Here is a 21,293-nt window from a genome sequence, read left to right on the forward strand (position 1 = left end):
TGAAGTTGCATAACTCTGCAAGTGACTGTGTTTGTACGTCCACGTTGGAGACGGGTCACGACGCCTGAAAGTACCCCCTGGGCTCCAAACTGCACCGTACTGGGCAAGAATGGTGCCTGCTGAAAACTGGAACTGAATAGTCCCTTCACAGAGCTTTGCTCCATCACAAGGTCATGGGGACCTTGGTAAGATTTTAAGAAATGGAATAATGAAAGCTGAAAATCTGATTAAAAAATAATTTAGGCCTTGCTTCATCTCAGTACTTAAATACATGCCCAAAGTTCAGCATGTCAAAGGTCTGTGGGTACCAGCAGGACCGCTTACAAACTGAGGACCTGACGTGAGCTGATGCAGGCCCTCAACACACAGGGGTTTGCACAGAGCTGGCCTTCATGTCTTGGTGTTGGTTTTCACTAACTGCATTCACAGGGAAAGGAAAAAGAAATTGTAAAAGATCATCTAGCCTATCCCATGAAGTAGCATTGTTGACTTCTGTGTAGTCCTATCACTTTTTTCTGGCTATACTTGGATATCCCAAAAGGGACACCTTCCATTTGCACTAGGAAATTACTCCCACTGCCTCTTTGGCAATCATTCACCTCATTCTTTACTATTTATACCTTTGGATACTCCTGAGCTATCATCTCATTTTCAATAACTAACTTTCAATAATTTTTCATCTTTCTTCCAGAGAAGCCATCACCATTCAGTGAAAAAGATAACACCAACTCTTCTTAGTATGGTCAATAAGCTTAGAGTTTTTTATTCCTCATTATTATTTTCAATAAGTATATGAAAAAGAAGTTTGAAAATTTTTGCTATCTAGTATGAAATGTTTACAGTTTGCACACTGCAACTGCATTTCAAGCAAATTCTCTTGTAAAGACTATGTATTTTATACAATAGCAGTGCAATTTGTTATTTATAGATTGATTGTCTGGCTACAGGCGAACTTCAAAAGCTTTCACATACAGTGCTTTTATTTTAAGCTTATTAGTGGCTTTAGATACAGAATTCAGATTTGTATCGAGGCTTCTTCTGTATGCCTGGTAGATGAGCATTGTATAAACGACACTGGTGCATAGCCCTGAAAAAATGCATTCTAATGCTTGGCTGAAGATATTAATTGCAAGAGCATTGGGAACTCAAAGGCAAATAAAATAACAAGAAGCTGTTTTGTTTGTTACTTGTTCAATATTAGGTATTCAGCAAGATACATGACTGGCAGAGACAAAGTTTATTCTTATTAGTCATAGAGAAGAATTAATATATATTATTGAATAAACTCTGACTTTTGACATTCTCAAAACCTCCAGTTCCATTATGTGTTGGAGCTTACTGTGTTGGCTTGACTGCTTATTATACCTATGCTGGCAGAAAAGAATAGCGTCATAACCTATGTTGTTGCTTGGCTTTGTGTGTTATGTTGACATACATACGTGTATTTTTCTATTCCTGTTCTTGGGAATGCTTTACAACGAGGGTTAGTTCCCTGTGTAAATGTATTTGATTGGTGATGCTTGATCCTCCAGGATCAAGCTGTCTGTCTCATTGAAGGTGTCACTTTCACCAGACTGATTGGCATTTTTTACTCTGTTTAGCCGAGACTGTAGTCGTTCATGTTCCTTTCTCAACTCCGAGTAGGAATGGGAGAAAGTGTGGAATATTGATGTTGCAGGAAAAGACATGATGAGAATCCCACTGAGGATGCTGCTGAGAGCCACCATCTGGCCTGGGACGCTCCGTGGTACCATATCTCCGTACCCCACAGTGGTCATTGAAATGATAGCCCACCAGTAAGAAGCAGGTATGCTTGTAAATTCAAGCACCTTCCCAGATTCATTCTCGGCAAGATAGACCAAAGGAGAAAACAGAGTGACAGCCACGCATAAGAAGAGTAAAAGCAGGCCAAATTCCCGTGTGCATTTCCGAACTGTGAGGCCCAAAGTCTGCAAGCCCAAGGAGTGTCGGGCAAGGCGCATTACATACAAGATCCTCAAGGCACGTAAAACCCTTAGCACCAAACCAACCTTCTCCAAATATGTGTTGCTGCTTGGCCTGTCATCCTCCTCGTTTGAGTCATCTTCTGAGAAGATGAGGGAAACGTAATAGGGTGAAATAGCCACAAAGTCAATTATATTTAGGGGTCCTTTGAAGAACTGACACTTGCTCCTTGCCTGAATGAATCGGAGGCAGAACTCCAGGGAAAACCAAGCCACACAGATGGTCTCTATGACGAAGATGTAATAGCACTTCTGGGAACACTCGCCCTGACACAAAACAAAAAGAGAATTAAATAAAAGAACAGTCTGTGAACCAGCATCCAAAAACACTAAGGAGGAAGCAATATGTATCTGCTTGAGTCACCGGTATCAGAAAAAAACAAATCCCAGCTAGCAGGTAGTCGTATGGCAGACATCTTTCAATGGTGTGTAGACAATAATGAGCATGTGAAATATCTGAATGAACATATATATCTACCTGCTTATTTTTATTATGTTGTTTCTTCCAGTGTAAATGAATGAAACTCCTCTCTGTATAAAGTCTTGGCATGCAGCCTGTAAGTCCCAAATAAGTCCCACTTTCTGATGTCAAATAGAAATTAATTTAAACTTGAGTGGTTTATAAGCCTGTACAAAAATCAGTTTATCTTCAAAAGAAAGATTAATGTTTGAATGTCGCTGTAAACTTCTGGTGCTGTTCAATGCATGGTGCTTCCACAAACGCTGTGTACTCTGGTGCAATTAAAAGTGGTTCAGAGATATTCATTAAGTCATCTGGATCCTTGGCTCAGTTATGCCATATATAAATCTTGATTCTTTCTGTACCTGCAAATGTTTTAATCTAAAGGAAAATAAATATCCACCCAGTAGGTGAAACTTGCCATGAAGAATCCTCTCCCAGTGTTGAGGCCACTTGCTACAAGCAGCATTTTCTCAGGTTTGTTATCAAAGGGATTACTTTAGTTGAACTACCTTGGATTCACATTTTTTTGTTTTCCTGAGCTGAGCTTAAAAAATGAAACTTCTTTTGGCCTATTCCAGTGAAACGAAGAGGCAAATGTAAACCAGCTTGTAATTATTTGGGTAAGCAAGAGACTACGTTGAGCTTTGTCCTTTAGGATGGGCAGCCACTATGTTACGTCCATCCAAAGAGCGAGCTAACAGATGGACACATCAGTTACAGGTGTACATACTGCCTCCTTCATATGCACAAGTGTCTGCTTACTGTATTCCAGCTGGCAGAAAACAAACCAGGTCCCGCCACCATTTTTTGCCTCATAGAAGATAAGAAATAACAGTGAAAACAGCATGTACTGCTTAGCAGCTGGACATCTCCCCCTGAAAAGGACACATCGTTTTTAAATATTGGTGTCACTGCTTTCTTACAAACCCTATCTATCCTATTGATAAATACATTCCTGTACCTGTACAGAGAATTAATATGTTCTTAAGAAACCTGGTCTTGTGATTGGACTAATGCTGGGGTTTTTTGCTTTTAAGCATTGTGAATAAATTTATTGAAGAATTCCACCTAACCAGTACTTGTATGGTATTTTCACAGTGGCATGCTGCTATTTACATTAAGTTCTTGCATCGGTGCAAATATTTGGCTTGCAGTTCTAATCCAAAACCAGTTCAAGTGAACTGGAGTCTTTCATGGACTTTGGCTGACTTTGAAGCAGCCCTGGGTGCTTTTCTTTGCTAAGCACATTATCAAAACACTGGCATATGAAGTGTATGTGGTTTGAATTTTTGGTGAAGATGAGAAATCTTAGCTATAACTGGGAATCAGAGGACAGGATTGGCTGGTCTCGCAACCCTTTGAAATTCCAGGCTGGACTCAGAATATGGGTTGTCACTGTATGTTCCAGAAAACCTGAATGTAGAAGGCGGTAATTTCGGTTTAGATTTTTAAGCTGCTTGAAAATTAGTAGTTAGCAAATAGCTCTTTCCAGCTACAACTTTGGTACCTGAAGGCTTAGCAAGGTTAAAGAGTCTTCTCTTTTTATTCTTGCTGAACAGGGATTTGCATCTCTGAGGTTTTCACAACTGCAGAAGATCAAGCAGAATTAGGGATGATGGAGGATCTGTGCAGAGAAAGAACCTCCTTTTGGGAGAGCAGAGTGGCCATGTGTTATTCAGGAATAACTGCAGATCTTTGCTTCATGAAAGGCTTTTTTGTAACCTCTGTAGAATAAAGTCAGGGTTGCTGTATGCATCTTTTGTGATAGCCTGTCTGTGAACTTAAGCAATTTTGAGGAACAGTTCCTCATACAGTCTTATCCATACCCAGCCAAATTTCACGAGCAATATTGATTAAAAACACCATAGGAAACACACACTCCAACTACTAATTAAACTTGCTACCAATGTTCAGTTACCCTCTGCATTGCAATGGGATGTTGTTTTTTTTAGAGTGTCCCTTGTGATAGAATTAGTGCTATTCTTGGGAGTAACAAGTCTTGTTGTTCAGGCAGTGTTTATATCATTGGCTATCTGAGGTTCCCCAGGTAAAATGGTAACATATCCCTTATGTATACGTTTTACCCTGTCTAACCCTCAGAACAATTTAGCTCTGTAGCACCATTTTGGGATTTTTCCTCTTTCTGCACAGTAGACTGTCAAGATCATAATTTATCTCTTAAAGTAAATACTGCAAAAGGTAATGAAGACTTGGCCCTGCTAGAGTTACGCACATAGGATCAGGTTTTAGCTCCTTTTGAAGTCATTGCCATGCCAGTGCCTAGAGTGCATTGATGTTTGCAGAGCTGTTGATTTGGCTCAATGAGATTGCTTGCAATCAGCAGTTGTGTTATGCAGTGTTCACTTTTTCTGAGTTGTAAATTATTTGTACAGTGCAGCCTGGACTCTGCACAGACCTGCCTGTGGTCATTCTAGTAGTGTGGCCTGTGAATTATTCATTGTTCCCATCAAGATTTATTTTATTTTTTATTAACTGGGCTGAATTTCCAGTACATCTGTTACTTATTTACCATTATACATTTACAGGTGACTGCTCTCAGATCATCATGTAGCTTTCACTGTTCTTCCTTGGAAAATACAAGAAAAGAAATTCTCTTTGCTGGAAGTTTTAACCATTGAGATCTAGGGTGTCTTTTGAATTGAGTGTGAAATTTCGAGGTGTACCATTGTAAGGACTGTTTGGGAGATTTTTTTCTTATCACCATCCTTGGTTGCCTTAGTATTCCCCATGGAAAGTTATATATATTTAGAGAAAGCAACTTGTGCAGTCAGCTTCCTAAATGCGTATTTCATTTTTCAGAAGAGCATCCTTCAAATCAAACTTTTCAGGAATGTTACTGTGCATTTTATTTTTCCTTTGTGCATAGCTGTGGATGTAAAGGATGGGGAGTGCTCCCCTGTTAGCACACTTTGGTTTTTTTATGTACTTTGCGAAAGACATTGCAGAAATGTTTACATATGATTAAAACCATAGTCCTTTTTTCTGCTGCAGCAAACAAAAGAGTGACAATATCACAGTCTCTGACACTGTGACTAATGCAGAGAATTCTGTGCTTCATTTTTGTCAGAAGAGACAGAAAAAGAAGGGTGTGTTTGCTCCAAACATACCTACGCTACGTGAAGAAGGTATGCAGCAAAACCAGCCCTGTTTCTCTGGGAGGGAACTGATTTACCTGTGCAGCACAGTAGCTCTGTATGAAGATGACTAACTCAAGCCCTAGAAATAATGCAGCTGGGCTACCATCTCACAGCAGGGCCATTTCACTCCATTAGATAGTGTATACGTACCATGATTTAGTCAGTCCATATACAACATCTGCCAGAAACTTCCAAGCCTCTTTCTCTACCTGTCTTTATTTCTCTGTCACCAGTGTCCGGAAAGAGAGCGTAAGACCCTGGCTCTATGATATTTAATGAGAACATGCTTATTGATTTCACACTGGGAGATAGATTTCATCCAGTGAGTTTGTATGTGAATGTTTTATATACTGGGAATATTTGTATATATTATGCAATATATGTGATATGGTTTATATGGAATATCCCTCTCTAATGTCAGTCTCTTTGAAGATTCGTGATCCTTCTGAACATCCTGTTCAAAAGCAGCGTTAGAATAAAAGGGAAAAAGAGGAAATAATAAGTACCAAAGCCAATTTCTGTTTCTCCCAGTATTTTTGATGATTTTTAGACCTCAGAGTGCTTTATGTTGCACTTACAACTCTTGTCCAAAGACCAGGCAGAATAACATACTGACTTCAAACATTATGTTCTTACCAAAATATGGATGCCTCTGTGTCAGTGGTAGATTTCAAATTTGCTGCTGTCACCAAATTCCTGTTAGATGTTAGTTAATTTCAGTGAACTGCCAAATTGTGGCCCAAATACTCTGATCCATTAAAGGGTTTTTTTTTCAGAAATGGCCAATATAGGACATTTCTGTGCCACAACAGCTTCTGTATATATCCTCTTTCTGAACAAAGCAAACACATTTGGGAAATTCTAGTGATCAGTGCCTGTCAACGCAAAACTCAGCAAACAACTGCCTCTCTTGACCTCGCTGTTAACTAGAGGAGAATTCTGAGCTTTTATTTTCAGATCTTTGAGTCAAATTTGTCACTGACTTTTCTCCTGTCTGCATTTTTGCACCTGAACTGCCATGGTGTAGTGGAACCTATAAAAGTTCCAGGCCAGTATGGTGTTGACTGTGTACATGAGGGGAAGATGAGGTTTTATTTTTAACTGACCGTAAGATATTTTGGGTGGTCTTTTTCAACAAAACTCTCTGACATGTTTTACACTACCATAGCATCAATCAGTACTCAAACTATCATTAACTCTGACTGGAGAACAGTTATCACAAAGCCAGTGGTGAGTGAGTATCTAACTCTTTATTCATCCTGCAGATTTACTTTTGAACAATGCAAGAATTTATCAGGATTTATGGATATTGTCTCTAGCTGAAAATCTACAACATATGATATAAAAAGAGTGCCTGGTATTGATCTTACATATGGAAAAAGCATTTGGCTCACCAATGAAGGAAACAATATTTTGTATGTAAAAAGTTATATACTGAGCCTGATGCCTGAAATATTGAGTGATTTCTTAAATTTATAAACCACCTGAAAGAAGCAAAGTAGCTGTTTCAAACTTCTGTACCACCAGAGATAAGAAGCAATTAATGCTTCCTTTTCATTATTGCCTTCTGCTGTACAAGGCAATGGCTCATTTTCTGTGTTCTCTTATGTGGTGGAATGTTTATAGTGTTACAGGAAAATTCCTTATTTTAAGATACTTCTATTAACTTTTCTTTAGATATAAAAAAATAGGCTCATAATAAAATATAAGAACGGCAGTACTGAGTCCAGTTAGCCCAGTGCCCTGTTCCAACACCCTGAGAAAAGAGATGCCCAAAGCAAATCTCCTGGCTTCTATTTTCCACTCCAGAGCTTCCTAGCTGAAGGTGGTGTTTGTGTAAGAAAACTGAATTGCTTTTCTACGAAGTTTGGCCATCCTTTTGTCTGCTGCCTATTGCATGAAGACTCACCTCTTTGCTTTGAACTAGGTTCCCAGTAGTTTCATCTGACACCCCTAAGCTCTGTCACTGGAAGGGACACTGGCTAGTTGATTGTCATTTACTCATTTCCTGCCATTTGCAATTTTGTAGACCTCTGTTGCAGCCACTGTCATAGCTCATTCCTATCCTGAGGAATTCTGCCTGCCTTAGTCCTTGTGTGAAGTCGTTTCATCCTTGTTGCCTTTCTCTGGCCCTTTTCCTTTTTGAGGTGGAAGGGACGGAGACTGCAGTTTTAAAGTGTGGGTGAGCTGTAGGTTATATAGTCAAATTTATATCCAGTTTATGATCAAGAATTCAATAAATTTTGCTTTTTTATTGTGCACTCTTTAAAAAAGTTTAAGCAAGTTGGATCTATGTAGGGACAATGCTTAGAATGTAATATTTCTATAGTGAGAAATTGTGTGACTCTGGAAGGTGTTACTGCAGCTTTCTTGGAGTAACTTTTTTCAAAAGGATCTGAGGTTCAGGAATTCAGCACCTCCAAGGCCAGGACTGGCCAGGGTAGTGTATGGCAGCCAAATCTCAGACCTCAATTGCACAGGTGAGTTTACAGAAAAGAAACTTACTAACAGTGAATTCAAGCTAAAAGAACTTGAGATAGGTGCCACTCACAAGACAAATAAGATAAACTTGCTGACCAAGCGCCCTCTTAGTTTAGCAGGAAACATTAGTTAAAGTGTAATGATATCTAGGATAATAAAACAAGTCAGATCTCAGAGTTATGCTGCACTAACCTATCTTACAAGAGATATAAATCTCATCTAGTGAAAACAGTATCTTTACATTCATCAATAATTGTAACAATGCCCACAGAGACTGAATCAGAATTTCCCCTGAGGAATATATATCTTGTCTATCCACAGTGGTTTTCAGATGCAACTCAGTTTGTTACATTTTCTAGACACGGAAAAAATTTATTATTTCTGGATAAGTGGATGAGAACACCGAGGAACTATTTTTATGCCTTAAGGGTATGCTCTCTGCTGATAATTTGTGTCCCACTTGGTTGAACTCTGAGACACACTGTAATTAAAATATGATCTAGAAAACTTGTTCTGAATCATTACCTGGTCTGCCAATTAATTTACCTCTGCCAAAGCTTTACCCCAATACCTTTTGCAGTGGATATCTACCCTTTAGTCCATTGTAAGGTGTTTTTCCGTAAATGCTGAAGCACACACAAAACAGAGTGATAATCTGTGTTTTGCAAATCACACACTTTGGTGTGCTCCTCTTACAAAACTGTCTGAGGATTCTGAACATTTGAACCTGAGTCTGTGTGGCCTGTTAGCAGCTGAAGGCTGTGTTGCACATTGACAGAAAGGGTGTCAGGTTTTACCTCTGGTCCGCTCACCAGTATCAACTGGAACAGATCTTTCTAATCCTCTGCAGAGCACTGTGGAAATCAGTGGCACAATTTTGATGGCAAGGTAGTGGTGGACTACTTACCAGCAGGCTAGTGAAGTTTGGCACTTTTCGGGAAAGGGGTGTCAGATCCCCACCTACTCTATATTGTGGCCATGGACTCTTCATGTTTTGTTACTGATACTTAAAAACAAAAAAAACCCAAAACAGATCTTTTTGAAGCAATTTCTGGAGTGTAAAAAAGGGAACTGAAACTATCTGAAAACATTGGAGGGAGACATGCAAAGTTTCTCTTCATCTGAGGAAAAGTGGGGAAAGAAATCCTGTTATTCCCATTATATTAGAAGTGCAGGATTGCAGCTGTATTGGGATAGGAGTTGGATAGGTACCAACTTTCTGCCCTTGGTGTGACTGACTCTAAGTGGAATTTCATTGGCAACAATCTGAACCTGTTTTCCGTGGTGTGTAATTTGGGATTTCACACAATCTATAAATAGGGTGGAGTCTGAGATGTAGGACAGGCAAACCTGCAGCATTTCTCATGATCTCCTTTCTATGCTTGCCAGTTAACACTGTTCATGATGATGTTAGTGATTTTAAGTGTTTCTTGTGTCAAATAATCTATTTCAAATGGCGAAAGTTGCACCAATGCTTGTAGAACACTTTGCTAATAGGTGCTGCTAGTTTGGTATATGGATTATATCAGAATCATGTCATCCCTACAGATATTAATATTTTCAAAGCTTTAGAGTGGAAATCAACATGTACATCAGAAATATGTATATACGTTGCTTATACACCATACTTACGAGAAAAACAGCTAATATTATTTGTGAAGCCAAGTTGATAAAAGTCCTTGAACCCAGCTAGAAGTCATGACTCAACCGCTGTAAGCAAACACTGTTATTCCTAGGGTAAATTTAAGGAAACCAGCTGGCTCATCATCATAAAACAAATGAGTGATGGACAGAAAGGATCTGAAACCTCTTCCCAGCTAGATCCACCCTAGATGCAGTAGTGATTGCTTCCAAGTAAAGGCTGGTTGGGTGTTCAGTCACTCATACTAAACAGTCTCAAAACAAAGCAGGGAAGGAACTCACAAAGTGATATGCTTGACTCTTCTTGATTCAGACTCCTATTGGAATTCTAAAGGAGACTTTCTTTAAACATAGGACCCGGACCTGCTTAGGACTCTGCAGTCAAAGGATAGGCTGCCAGAACATCACCTCTCACACCAGAAACGCGCCTGGCTCCGTGGCTGATGCAAGGTCACAATTCACATCTGCTAAACCTCCCTTGGCAGGTCCAGATTTTGTCTGGCACGTTCAAGTACAGCCAGTTACTGCTCAGATCCTTCCCTCTGATCCGGACAGTGTTTTGTGGGCAGAGGCCCATGTCCACTGAAGTGGTAGCAGATGGGATCGGTCTGTATTGTGGCTATTGACCTGCCTTCTGCCTGCTCGTGCTATCCAACACTTAGTAGAGAGGCTTATCTCAGCACGACTGCTCTTCTTGCAGTCTGGCCTTTTGGCCCACTCAGAGAAAAAACATTCAGCCCTCTATGTGGAGGATTTAGAAGCAAAACTCGCAGGAATTTTCCTCTCTAAGCCCAAGGCTGACATTTCCTGGACAGGGTGCTGTTTTCCAGCCTTTTGCGCTTCTCAGGGTTTTATACGTGGGCAGTGCATCCTGGTCTACAGCTTCTCCCTGGGCAATTCCCTCTGTGGAAAAAAATGCGAGCTAATGCAATAGTGCAAAACCAAGCTTCGGTTCTTGCTCTTGCCTGCCCACAAATCCAAGGTGGTGGGTCTGCAGGGTGAGGCTACAAGTCTAGAGAGTGGTTAGACAGGAGCAGAGGCAGACCAAGACCTCAGCGTAGGGAATTGGGATACCTAACTGGCTCCTGGCTGTTCTTATCCCAGTCCGCAGCAGGAAATGAACAGATGCAGGAGAGAAATCCCTTTTGGCTGGGATGACTCAGGAAGTGTTGTGCCGGTCTACGTTCCCTGCGTACCTGGAGCTGTGGGATCCAGCTGCAGTGCAGCAGGTACTGCTGAATCACTGCGACCGCATTGCTGCTATTATTTGAATAATTAAACCATGCTCTGCTGAATCACATCATGGTTAGGGAGAATTTGAAAACCCTATGTTATGGATCACTTCAGTACTTGGATTTATGGTTACAGACTGATGCAATAAAATCAAAAGGTTTACAGCCTGCTGAGAAAGAGACTGTAACCTGATTTACAGAATGATGAGCTTGTTAAAGGAGTGCTGCGTATTCTAATCACAGAACGACTTCCCACTCACTTTGCTTTATGGGAAAGAAGCCTGGACTTGTGAAAACAATTGCTACAGCTAGTACATTTGAGGAAACTAAACAAATATTGGGATTATATTAATGTGGACAGTAGAAAGAACATAGAAGGAAATTATTATCTCTGTATCCAACACAGTGTCTCCTCTGGGGCAGAAGTGTAACTAAAATATTTCAGTTAACTTGTTAGCTTGGGTCCTTATTCTGCAAACACCGTGAGAATCAGTCTGAAGAATCTGAATTTGATTTAAACCAATTGGTGACCCCAGAGTGTTTGTGTTAGTAGAAAGATGTGGAAGTATTATCTTTTTCTTGTTTTTCTAATAAGAAATTTAACAGACTTCATTTTGTAACTGAAGAACAATATAGTCAAAATGACAAGGTCTGGGACTTAGAAGGATATCCTTCAATTTCCAATTTTGCTGCTGGTCAAATCATTTACCCTGTTACAGTTTCTTCTCTGCTTCTTTCCTCACTGCATTCTAAGTTCTTTGGGGCAGAAACTACTTGTTATTGTACCTGTGTAGTACAGGGTGTACAGTGGGGTCCCAAATGTCGTTGAATCTGTTATAAGGAAAATACTAGTGCTAATAGGAGATGCTGACACTGTGGGAATAAACACAAAATATGTAGTTCATAGCCCTGATGCTGCAATGAAATTAGCAATTAGATTTGTTTAGAATTAAAATACCAGATTGTGAATTCGACTGCAGCAGTAGACTGAGGAGTCCTCAAAGATTTCCATCATATTCAAAGAGGAATTTCTAAAGCACATACAAATTTGGATTGTTATTTATTTTTAATACTTATTGCATTATTGCTACAAACTTGGAAGATACATTGATTTCAAATAGCATTTTCCAAAGATAGAGTGCCTCCCTCAGAGGAATTACCCATCTTCCCAAAGAAGGCATTTATTAGGTAATCATCTGTGCTTGAGATGAAGCAAGTGAGGAAAGTGAACAGGATTTTTTCCTGTTGTAAGTATTACAAACTTGAAAGCAGCAAAAGGGAAAAGAAAATGTGATTCCCAGTGAGGAACACATGTGCTGGCACATTGAATAGCAGTTGATTGACTGCCTGTTGCAGAGCAGCTAGAACAGCTGGGTGTCCCCCCAGGATAGCGTGCAAAGCCAGAAGACTTAGTGCTGTTGGGATACAGCCAAAATTGGATGAACATAAGGCAAACTAATAATGTCTAATTGTGCTTTCTGAACATCGGACCTTGTACTGGCAGAGCCAGCTTTTGAAAACCATGCAGAATCCATTTACTCACTGGAGTGTCCAGACATTCTAAAGAAAATGGTTTTCTGTGGCAGCGAGGGTAAGCTGAGACACAGATGTTCAGCAGCATCCACCCCCCACTGGTGCCCCTCTTTGGTTATGTAGAGCAGGGCTTAAGTAATATGAATTTCATCAATGTTGTACATATTAGATTTAATGCTGAAATATGCAATTCCGTTTGCAGATGCTTGGAAAACAGTTACTTATAATGTGGAACTATGAAATCAGAGTCTTAACATAATGGTGCAATTTCAAGGTCAAAGCTTTTGACGTTACTGAACAGATATGCAAACCTCAGAACAGGCAGATCCCATAAAGCAATAATTTCTCACAATCCCAGGCTTGAATATTCTGTTTTCTGTTGTTTCACACCTTCTTATTTTATATCTTTCTTCAATTGTTACTCATTTAACTAATCCAATCCACGAAGCAAGTAAATTCGCTGGGTTCTACTGTGCTGAGTACACCTAGCAGACTGGGAGGTTTTTGGTGCTTCAGCACATTTTTCTACTTTAAAATGCTGCAATACTTTCATCGCTGATCAAAATGATTAGAAGAAATCAGAATTGTACTAGATGACTAGATAATTTAGGAGTGAGTGAATGTCCCCAGTAAGCATCCTGATAAGAACCCAGGAAAATGTACTGAGCAGATGCGATAAAACTAATGCATATCCAGCTTTATTTTGTTCCAGGTAATTGCAGGTCATATGTATATACCAATATATTTATAGGTAGGCAAGTACACATACACCTGTATAGTTTTACACTTTTGAATGAGCATTAGAAGTGGTTCTGAATGTCAGGATTTCATTAATCCCTTTGCAATAGAGCAAGTAATTCTGGGCCATGCTTTGTGTCATGTATGCTTGTGTTGGAAGGTAAGTTTGAACACCAAGTAACTGTGAAAAACCCCTGCTTTTCAGGTAGATTCTGAATAGTGCCCCACTTCATTAGTAGTACTCTGTACTAGTCATTGAAAAAGATATTTTTCAGCAGGAATTATTTTGCCCTGGCTAATAATCAGTTAGAAAATTCTTTTTTGATCAATATTTAGGCCCCCTTATTTAAAAGCTATAAAAATGGTAGCCAGCAGTATCTCTCAAAATCTGGCTGTCATATTCAGTTTACCAAAAGTGATTGCTTCTAACAGTTGGCCAAATTACACTTTGATGAAGAGTCTTATCTTTGCAGACTATGTGAGCAGCAGAACTAGGTTTACACTCCTCTCATTGACACTCTCCATATGGATTATTATCTCCTCCAGTCACTCCCAAGTTCTTTCAGTTCATCTTTTATAAGTGCAGTAGAGGTATTTAGTGTTATCTGCTGGTTATGGGCAGGGTTGGAGCTTTACTTTCTAATGCTTTTGTAATGGATTTAATAGCTTCAATACTGAGGATATACCTCTTGCAAGCATATCTTCACATTCTGAACTGGCTGAATACAAGTCAATGGGAATTTTTATAATTAACACATTCAGCTGTGACAATGGTAACCCTGATCAAACAAATATCGTTTGATTTTCTTTCTCTTCACAGTAAGACCAATAAATTGTTTTTTCCCCTATAAAGTAAGTTTACTCCACTTTTAAAGAAAATGTGTTTCTCAGCAGTTTCCTCTAGTGTACAAGCCAAATATGCAGGTATTATTATCACACGGACAACATCAGCAACGTCAAACATGAAAAACATGTCAGGGCCTCTAGAATAATAGTGTAGAATGAAAAAATAATTTCAAAATGGTTTTCTATATTAGGTACTGGGTTTTTTTTTTTCCTCTGTGCATGTTTTCTGGATTCTCAGTGCAACCAGAGCCTAAAAATTTACTCTTTTAAAAGAAATTAGATTTTCACATAATCAAACGACCCCAGGAATGGGAGCTTTAAAAAAATTAATATTCTAAGTTTCAAGACAAAATCATTAGATCTGACAATACTGATTGCAGCTTATGTTGGTTATGTTTCATTAGGTTATATACAATACATAAAGCAATTACAAGCTTCTCAAGGTCAGTTAAGAGCAAATACAAAAATAGTAGTAACAAGGTCTGACTACTCACTGATCACCAGAGAAGAGAGGGAAAACAGAGAATAGACATTTCCTTCTCTCTTAAACCACACTTACCTACAATGTCACATAAGTGTGATTTGTTGGGAGCTGTCTACACCGGGAGAAAATTATTTGGTTGTTACCAGTGCTGAGGGACAGGGAATGGATATGTCTGGAGTTTCTTTTTCTTCTTCCCCCCCCCCGACCTTAATTTGTTTGCCTTCCTGAAGAAAAGACCTTGCTCTATTCTTTCTGCTGAGTCATTTCTCTAGAGGACGCCAATTAGGGACTCATTAAAAGAAATATCTCTTCCTAAGGAAAATCCCAAGAGTGCTTCAAAGCAGTCTCCCTGTCCAAGCTCTTCTGCAGTGGTTTTATTCTGTAGTTCTCTGGTGTAATCATGTTTTTTTCTTTGGGTTAGATGTGCTGAGCAGTGACTTATTTCAGTTATACCTCTTGGCTCCTGACTGTAACTCCTATGTGGGACTGGGACTCTCCGGCTATCCGTTCAGATCAATAATAAAAAGAGTTCCTCACCTCAAATATGCTTTTTTTCCTATCTCAACATACACACATGCCTTGATTACTACATTTTGGTGATACCACATTTGCTTCCTTACTGAAGATAGTTTGGTCTCCATAAAGAACAGATGCAAATATCCTAGATAAGAATGTATTGCCATTGGAGGATGTGACATTTCAGTTGTTTTATGCCCAAATAACATAATTTGTTACTAATGAGTCCTCTTTCTTTAGCATTATGTATGATAAATTCTTTTGTATATCTGTTTCATGGTCAGAGTTAAACTTGAGATCACTAGAGCTATACATTTACTGCTCTAGACTTTTCCTGAACTTTTGGCCTCCTCCACCCGGAGCTGTTCGCTCTGGGTTGGGATTCACAGCAGGTGCTTATGTGATATATAGTTACAGAATTGTTTGTCCATCTATCTGTGTTTTTCTTTCATATCTCTAACAAGGAGGTTCCTAAATGTGATTTGACATATTCTGGAGTGTGTGCATAGTATAAATTTTAATAACTCATTCTTTATTTTACTTTTGGCTGTATTGCTATCTTTAGGCTAACCCTCCCCTCCCTTTTCTGCTGCCCATGGAGATGGCTCCTTCCCTCCCCTCTGGTTGCCAGGGTGACTGGGCTTCCCTGATGCAGATGCTCTTGCCTTGGCTCCTTGCCATCCCTCTCCCAGAGACTGGAGTTTTCACTTTGCCTCGAATGGTGAGGAGTCCTGTTTGCTCTTCTGCCTGCCCGGGGAAGCTATCCTCCCTTCTAAGCAGACCTGGTTTAGGAACTCTTAAAAGGACAAGTGATTTCATGTGCCTGCAGGGTGGGATCAGCCAAGCCTCTGAGAGAAGTGGAAGTCACCTTGTATTATTTTTCCTTTTTTTTTTTTTTTTTTTGACTCTGATCCTTCTCCTTGAGCTGGAGTCCAGCCAGTTCTCACTCTCTTAATGTGGCTGTGATGATGAGAAAAAGGACCCTAGGGTGGTACCTATGCAGCAGAGGTAAAGCCTTTTTTATTTGTATTTCAGAATGGATAAATTCAATTTCCAGTGTTAGTGACATTGGAAAATGGATCCTTGCAGTACTTGTAAGCACATTTACCATAGACATTTTGCCAAGCTTTAACTCAGAAATGAATAAACCTCAGGACAGGGCATCTTTGAATTCAGGTGTGGAATTACAGGTTGTTCAGAAACTTTATTGAAGGAATTTGACTGTTTTCTGTCACTCAGCAAACAGATATCGTGTGATCTTTATGTTCAGCCCCCAAATCCAAAATTTCAGATTCTGCATGCCTGTCCCAGGTTGCTGGTAAATGTGGCCCCATCTTGGAATCACTTTCAGAGGTCAGCCAGTGAACAATTTTGAGTTACGAATCAACGTAGAGTTGCAGTTTGCCTGGGTATGACAGCCGCAACCATGAAGTAGTATTTTTAGTCAGTTAAGTTCTCTGAGTTATTTGTCCAGTTCTAGCTAAAATGCTCTTTTGGGATCCCAGTAAGAAAATCCTAGGTGTTGCAGGCTAAGACTTTAGGGATGGAAATTTAGGGAATTTTCCATCCCTAGCCATGGAAAAACTACTATTTAGTACTTCATATTCTCTGCTTTTCCACAAGGCATGAGTATTTTGTCTCATCTATTGTCCTATGTTTTCTCTGGCATAATTTTAAATGATTCAAATAATAGGACTCTTAATACTCTGTTCTGTGCTTCTGGGACACAATGACAAAGTGCATTAGACTGGTGCTGTAAGTGTAAATTATGTAAAGTTTCCAAATATTTAGACAAATGTAGTTCATCCTTCATCCTCTCTGCACTTTAAACATTCCATCTTTTGAGTTTGTTTCAATCCAGTTTGCTTGTTTTTAAAGTAGTGATATCTACGCAAATCTTTAAGGAGTAATGTCAACTGTGTTTTATAGGAAATCCAGGAACAGCAGCTACACCACAGCTACCAGATATACTTGTAACCCTCAACATGCTTCCCTTTCTAACATATGGTTAATTATTTTTAAAACACACAACATAGAACATCTAGCTGAGCTCTGAAACATTATGTGCTTGTTCTTTTACATGAAAAGTATTTATAAAAGCTTTTTCTGCAGTGGTTGGGATATTACGGTAAAATGCATCGGGCTACTTCCATTAACAAAGTTAGTAGGAAGCACTTGCTACAGCAGAGTTTGTAATGTTTTTACATCTAGCTGTAAGAAGGATGTTCTATATTTAAAGTACTTCCTTGGAAGAAGCATTGGAACAGTGTTACAGTTTTTTCCTGCCAAAAGTAATAGCTGTGGAAGGCTGCAAGAGCACCAGACTTATTACTGAAAGGTAATAGTCTTCCTATGCAAATGTAAGTTAATATTCAAGGGGTTAAATGGAACAGGGAATGATCTTAAATTTCAACCTTCTGTGCAGTCCCTAGTTTTATTCAGAGACATCAATATCATGATATATCTTCACCACAACTGTGCTGCTGTGACTTACTGCCTGAGCAATAAAATATACACAGATTTTTGTATTGTGCATGCCATGCTGTGCTATAAATGTAAAAATTACTTTATTTGTCAATGTACGATACTCTGAGGAATGTCTTATCTTATAGCAGTGGTTGGGGCAGGGAGTTTTTTTGACATGGATTTCCTCAACACTTTCAGAAGGGCAGTTTGCAAATAAAGTGCAGGATTTATTAAAGACATTAGTCAGGGTTATTTGATGAATTTGGTCATTCCTACATCTGAAATAACTTTGGATTGTTACTTTCCTCTGTTTTATTATTAGGATAACAAATCTTTATAATGCTGAAATATGCACAACAATGTTATAAAGAAGATCCTTCATGTACGATATGGGCTTGATTTATTTACCCTGAATTAATGTGGGTGACTGACTTACTTGAAAAAGGTTGAAATGCAGTTAGTAGTTCTGCTAGTATTTGGCATTACTCCTACAATATGTACATATATATATGGGCAAACACGAATTCTATTAGCTTAGAATTATGATCTTTGGAAGCGCAGCTTTTAAGTATCAGTATCTGCATAAATACTTCATCTGTCTCTCATCCTTTAATCTTTATGCAACTATTGAAAAGTAACATTATAGCATTATAAAAACTAATGAATATTTCTTCCTCTGACTGCATTATCACAAGGGAAGATACGTGGCTATTTTAAAAATAAAGGTGTCAGAGGAAAATATGTCTTTAGCTGATGTGTCCAAATGAGAGATTACTTGTAACTAGAGAGTAAAGCACATTGAAGAGAAAACTCCACAATGTCAGTTTGAGAGTCTCAGTGCTAACAAGTTAATATAACTTACAGTAGCAACTGCTTCTTAAGAAGGAAAAACAGTGCTGTATTAGAGAGCTCCAATATCTATTCTGTCCAGAACATCTTTCCTGTATTTTAGCTAACAATTAGTAGTTTGTTTACATTATTCTTAATTGAATATCACTTTGAAAATGATAGAACTAATTTAAACCATTGTTGCATTTTCTGTTATAGACCATTTCATTACCAGCAACAGTTTTGAACCTCATCGCTATGGTTTTTCTGTATCTTTTTTATCTTTTTAATGATGTATGCCTAGCAAGACAGACAAATTTCTTTTTATTCTGTAGTTTGTCCAGTTAAAAAGGACTTACTTACCCTGTCTTCTTCAGCTCTTAAGTCTGGCATTGTGCTAACACAAAGGCTTATAGCTGTGGTGGCCACAAAGAGAATGGAGAGACAAGCAAAGACTTTGCCTGGGAGTCCTGACTGGGGATTTTCTACCATATCTCTGAGTCTGTTCATAAACTGTCCAAATTTGGTTTTCTCATCCAAGACACATGTAGCTTCTTTGCTCCTCCGAAGCTCCTCTTCTTTGCGTACCTCGGCCAACTCCTGCAGTTTTTGAAATAGTTTTCGAAAGCAGCAGTTCTCCAGGTTGGATTCCTCAATCCCCCAGTATCTCAGCTCCTCCTGAAAAGACAAGGCACACATGTCGCTTAAGAGCATCAGCTTCCCTGCTGCTAGAAAGCTGACAATCATCCCAAAAGCATTGGGATTCCTGTCAAAGAAGAACTCGTGGGTGTCTTCATCGTAATCATCACACAGCTGAATTATTTCTTCATAGCTGCTGCAAAACTTAAGTTTGCTCAGTCTGGTCAGGGGAAATTCATCTAAAGTACTCCAAGGTAGCAGGTACTTGATGCCTCCAACATTTATCATGATCTCTGTCTTTAGATCGACTGCAGAGACTTGATCAGGATGGTAAATCCTCCTGGCTCTTTGGTAATGGACCCCTTTGACAGAAGGGGTTTCAACGCAGACAGGAAAGAAGTGGGTCAAGGAATTACAAGAATTGTAGCTAACATTACTATAGTCTTGGTCACTGCCTCTGGAGAGAATAGGCATCTCTAAGAGTTCTCACTGGGACATCCGAAATGGCATCAGAGCAGGGTTATCTGTCAGCCAAAAGATACAGGAAGGAGGAGAAAACATAGTAGAGGTTATTGCAAGAGAAAATGTGTTTCAGGCTACTTTCCTAAATCACAAAATTAATGAGTGACTGTTTTGTAAGTAAAAGTCACCTCTGTGCTTCTTCCTGAAATCTGCAGCCTGTAAATGCGATTCGCTTTGCAGCCTCATTGGTTGTCTGGCAACACACAGACACAGAGGAGAGCTAAAGCCTCATTCATAATTATCGCAAAGGGTCAGATGCCTGCAAATCCAAATGTGAACAGATCGGTCTCTTCTCTGAGCAGATCTCGGTCATCGTTCTATCGTTGTATTTTCCGGTGGTTGTCGCTTTGCTTTCTTATTTCTATAAACCCTTAAATACATGCTAACTCAACTAAGCTGCTTAATACTTATTAGAGTTAGAGTGGTCAATTACCTGCCATCAGCTGGATGCAAAGTTCCTAATTGCTTTAACTTGAATGCTCAGATTGCAATTCCTCTTCCTTTCACTGCACGCCTGTTTTGCCTGCCTCTCAGGGGTAATGGAAGGATTAGCTAGTAGCTGTTTGTAAAATGCCTTAAGAGGTAAAGTGCTCTGTAAATGACGACTATTCTTATCAACCTGGTCTTATGTCACTGCAAATTACTGAGAAGATATAGGGAACATTTGCCCACCCTGGAGAAAACAGAAAGCAAAGTATTTTACCAGCTCAGGGGGGGAAAGCAGTTGGAAGATGCCCCCGCTTCACTTCCCCCTTTCAGGAGTAAACCCCTGGTTTTGTTCGTAATGTCTAAAGATTTAAAGGCATCACTTATTACCCCAAGTCAGTGAACTGCAAAAATTGCAAGGAAACTTCCCCGAAGTTACTTACCACCGTGCCACGGGCTGCTGCCCGGTGCCTGGCTTCCCCGCAGGTGAAGTACACATGCCACAACAGATCAGCTGTCCTCTGAGTTACAATCCAGCAGAAAGACCTGGGGATATTTTACAGTATTGATTACATGAAAAATCACTATAGCACTCTGGAGATCGCAGTCTCTTTCCTCTTTCTCTTTCTGTCCTTCCTTCCTGGAAAGGGAAAATATTCATATGTGTTCATGTACTATATGTTGTACTAATAGATCCTTTGCAAAGGAGACAGTGTCCTAAGTGGTAGCTCCTCTTCTGGACTCCTGGAGCTTCCTGGAGAAATATGCTGAGTGAGAGCTGGTGGATCCTGCCCTCTCCCTGTCTCTCCTCTGTTTCCCTTGGGACTGTCAGTGTGGTCCTGGAAGAGGAGGGGAGAGGGAAGGGGGAAGGGCTTAGAAATAATCTCTCCAGCATCCCTCCGTCTATTCAGCAGGCAGCAGGCAGCAACTGGGTAAGAACATGGAGTACAAGGACAGTCTCCGACTAATGAGGTTTAATAATAAGTAAATTCTGGCAAACCTACTTAATAAAACAATTTCAATGTCTATTAACTCCTTCGGTTGTAGTCATACCACAGTTGCTTGCTCTGGAGACACCAGTCAAATTCCTCAGGAGCAGTTTCCATGTCCTGCATCCCTCTTGAAACTGGGATTTGCTCTTAAGTATCCCTAGACAGAGAGGGAAGTTTGTTGGGTCCATGGATGCTAGACCTCACCTTTCCTTTGCCTATTAGGGAAGTGCTTTCCTCCCATAAAAGAAAGGGTCTCTGGCTTGCAAAGAATAGGTGCTGAGCACTCTCTTTTCCATATCTGCAGTGCTCTTCCAACAGCCAGGAA

The 21,293-nt window shown here is 39.6% G+C and overlaps 1 protein-coding gene across 1 annotated transcript; it reads right to left on the minus strand.

The window, feature by feature from the left end:
* Positions 1 to 780: 780 nt before the first annotated feature.
* KCNG4 (potassium voltage-gated channel modifier subfamily G member 4) lies at positions 781 to 20,791 on the minus strand. The gene is made up of 3 exons (XM_049804566.1): positions 20,420 to 20,791; positions 18,753 to 19,552; positions 781 to 2,270 (listed from the first exon to the last, which is right to left on the minus strand). The coding sequence occupies exons 2-3, from the start codon at positions 19,500 to 19,502 to the stop codon at positions 1,485 to 1,487; spliced, it is 1,536 nt and encodes a 511-aa protein (XP_049660523.1). The 5' UTR covers positions 19,503 to 19,552; positions 20,420 to 20,791; the 3' UTR covers positions 781 to 1,484.
* Positions 20,792 to 21,293: the final 502 nt, after the last annotated feature.

The sequence above is a fragment of the Accipiter gentilis genome, chromosome 7 (assembly GCF_929443795.1).
Source record: "Accipiter gentilis chromosome 7, bAccGen1.1, whole genome shotgun sequence".
Classification (NCBI taxonomy): domain Eukaryota; kingdom Metazoa; phylum Chordata; class Aves; order Accipitriformes; family Accipitridae; genus Astur; species Astur gentilis.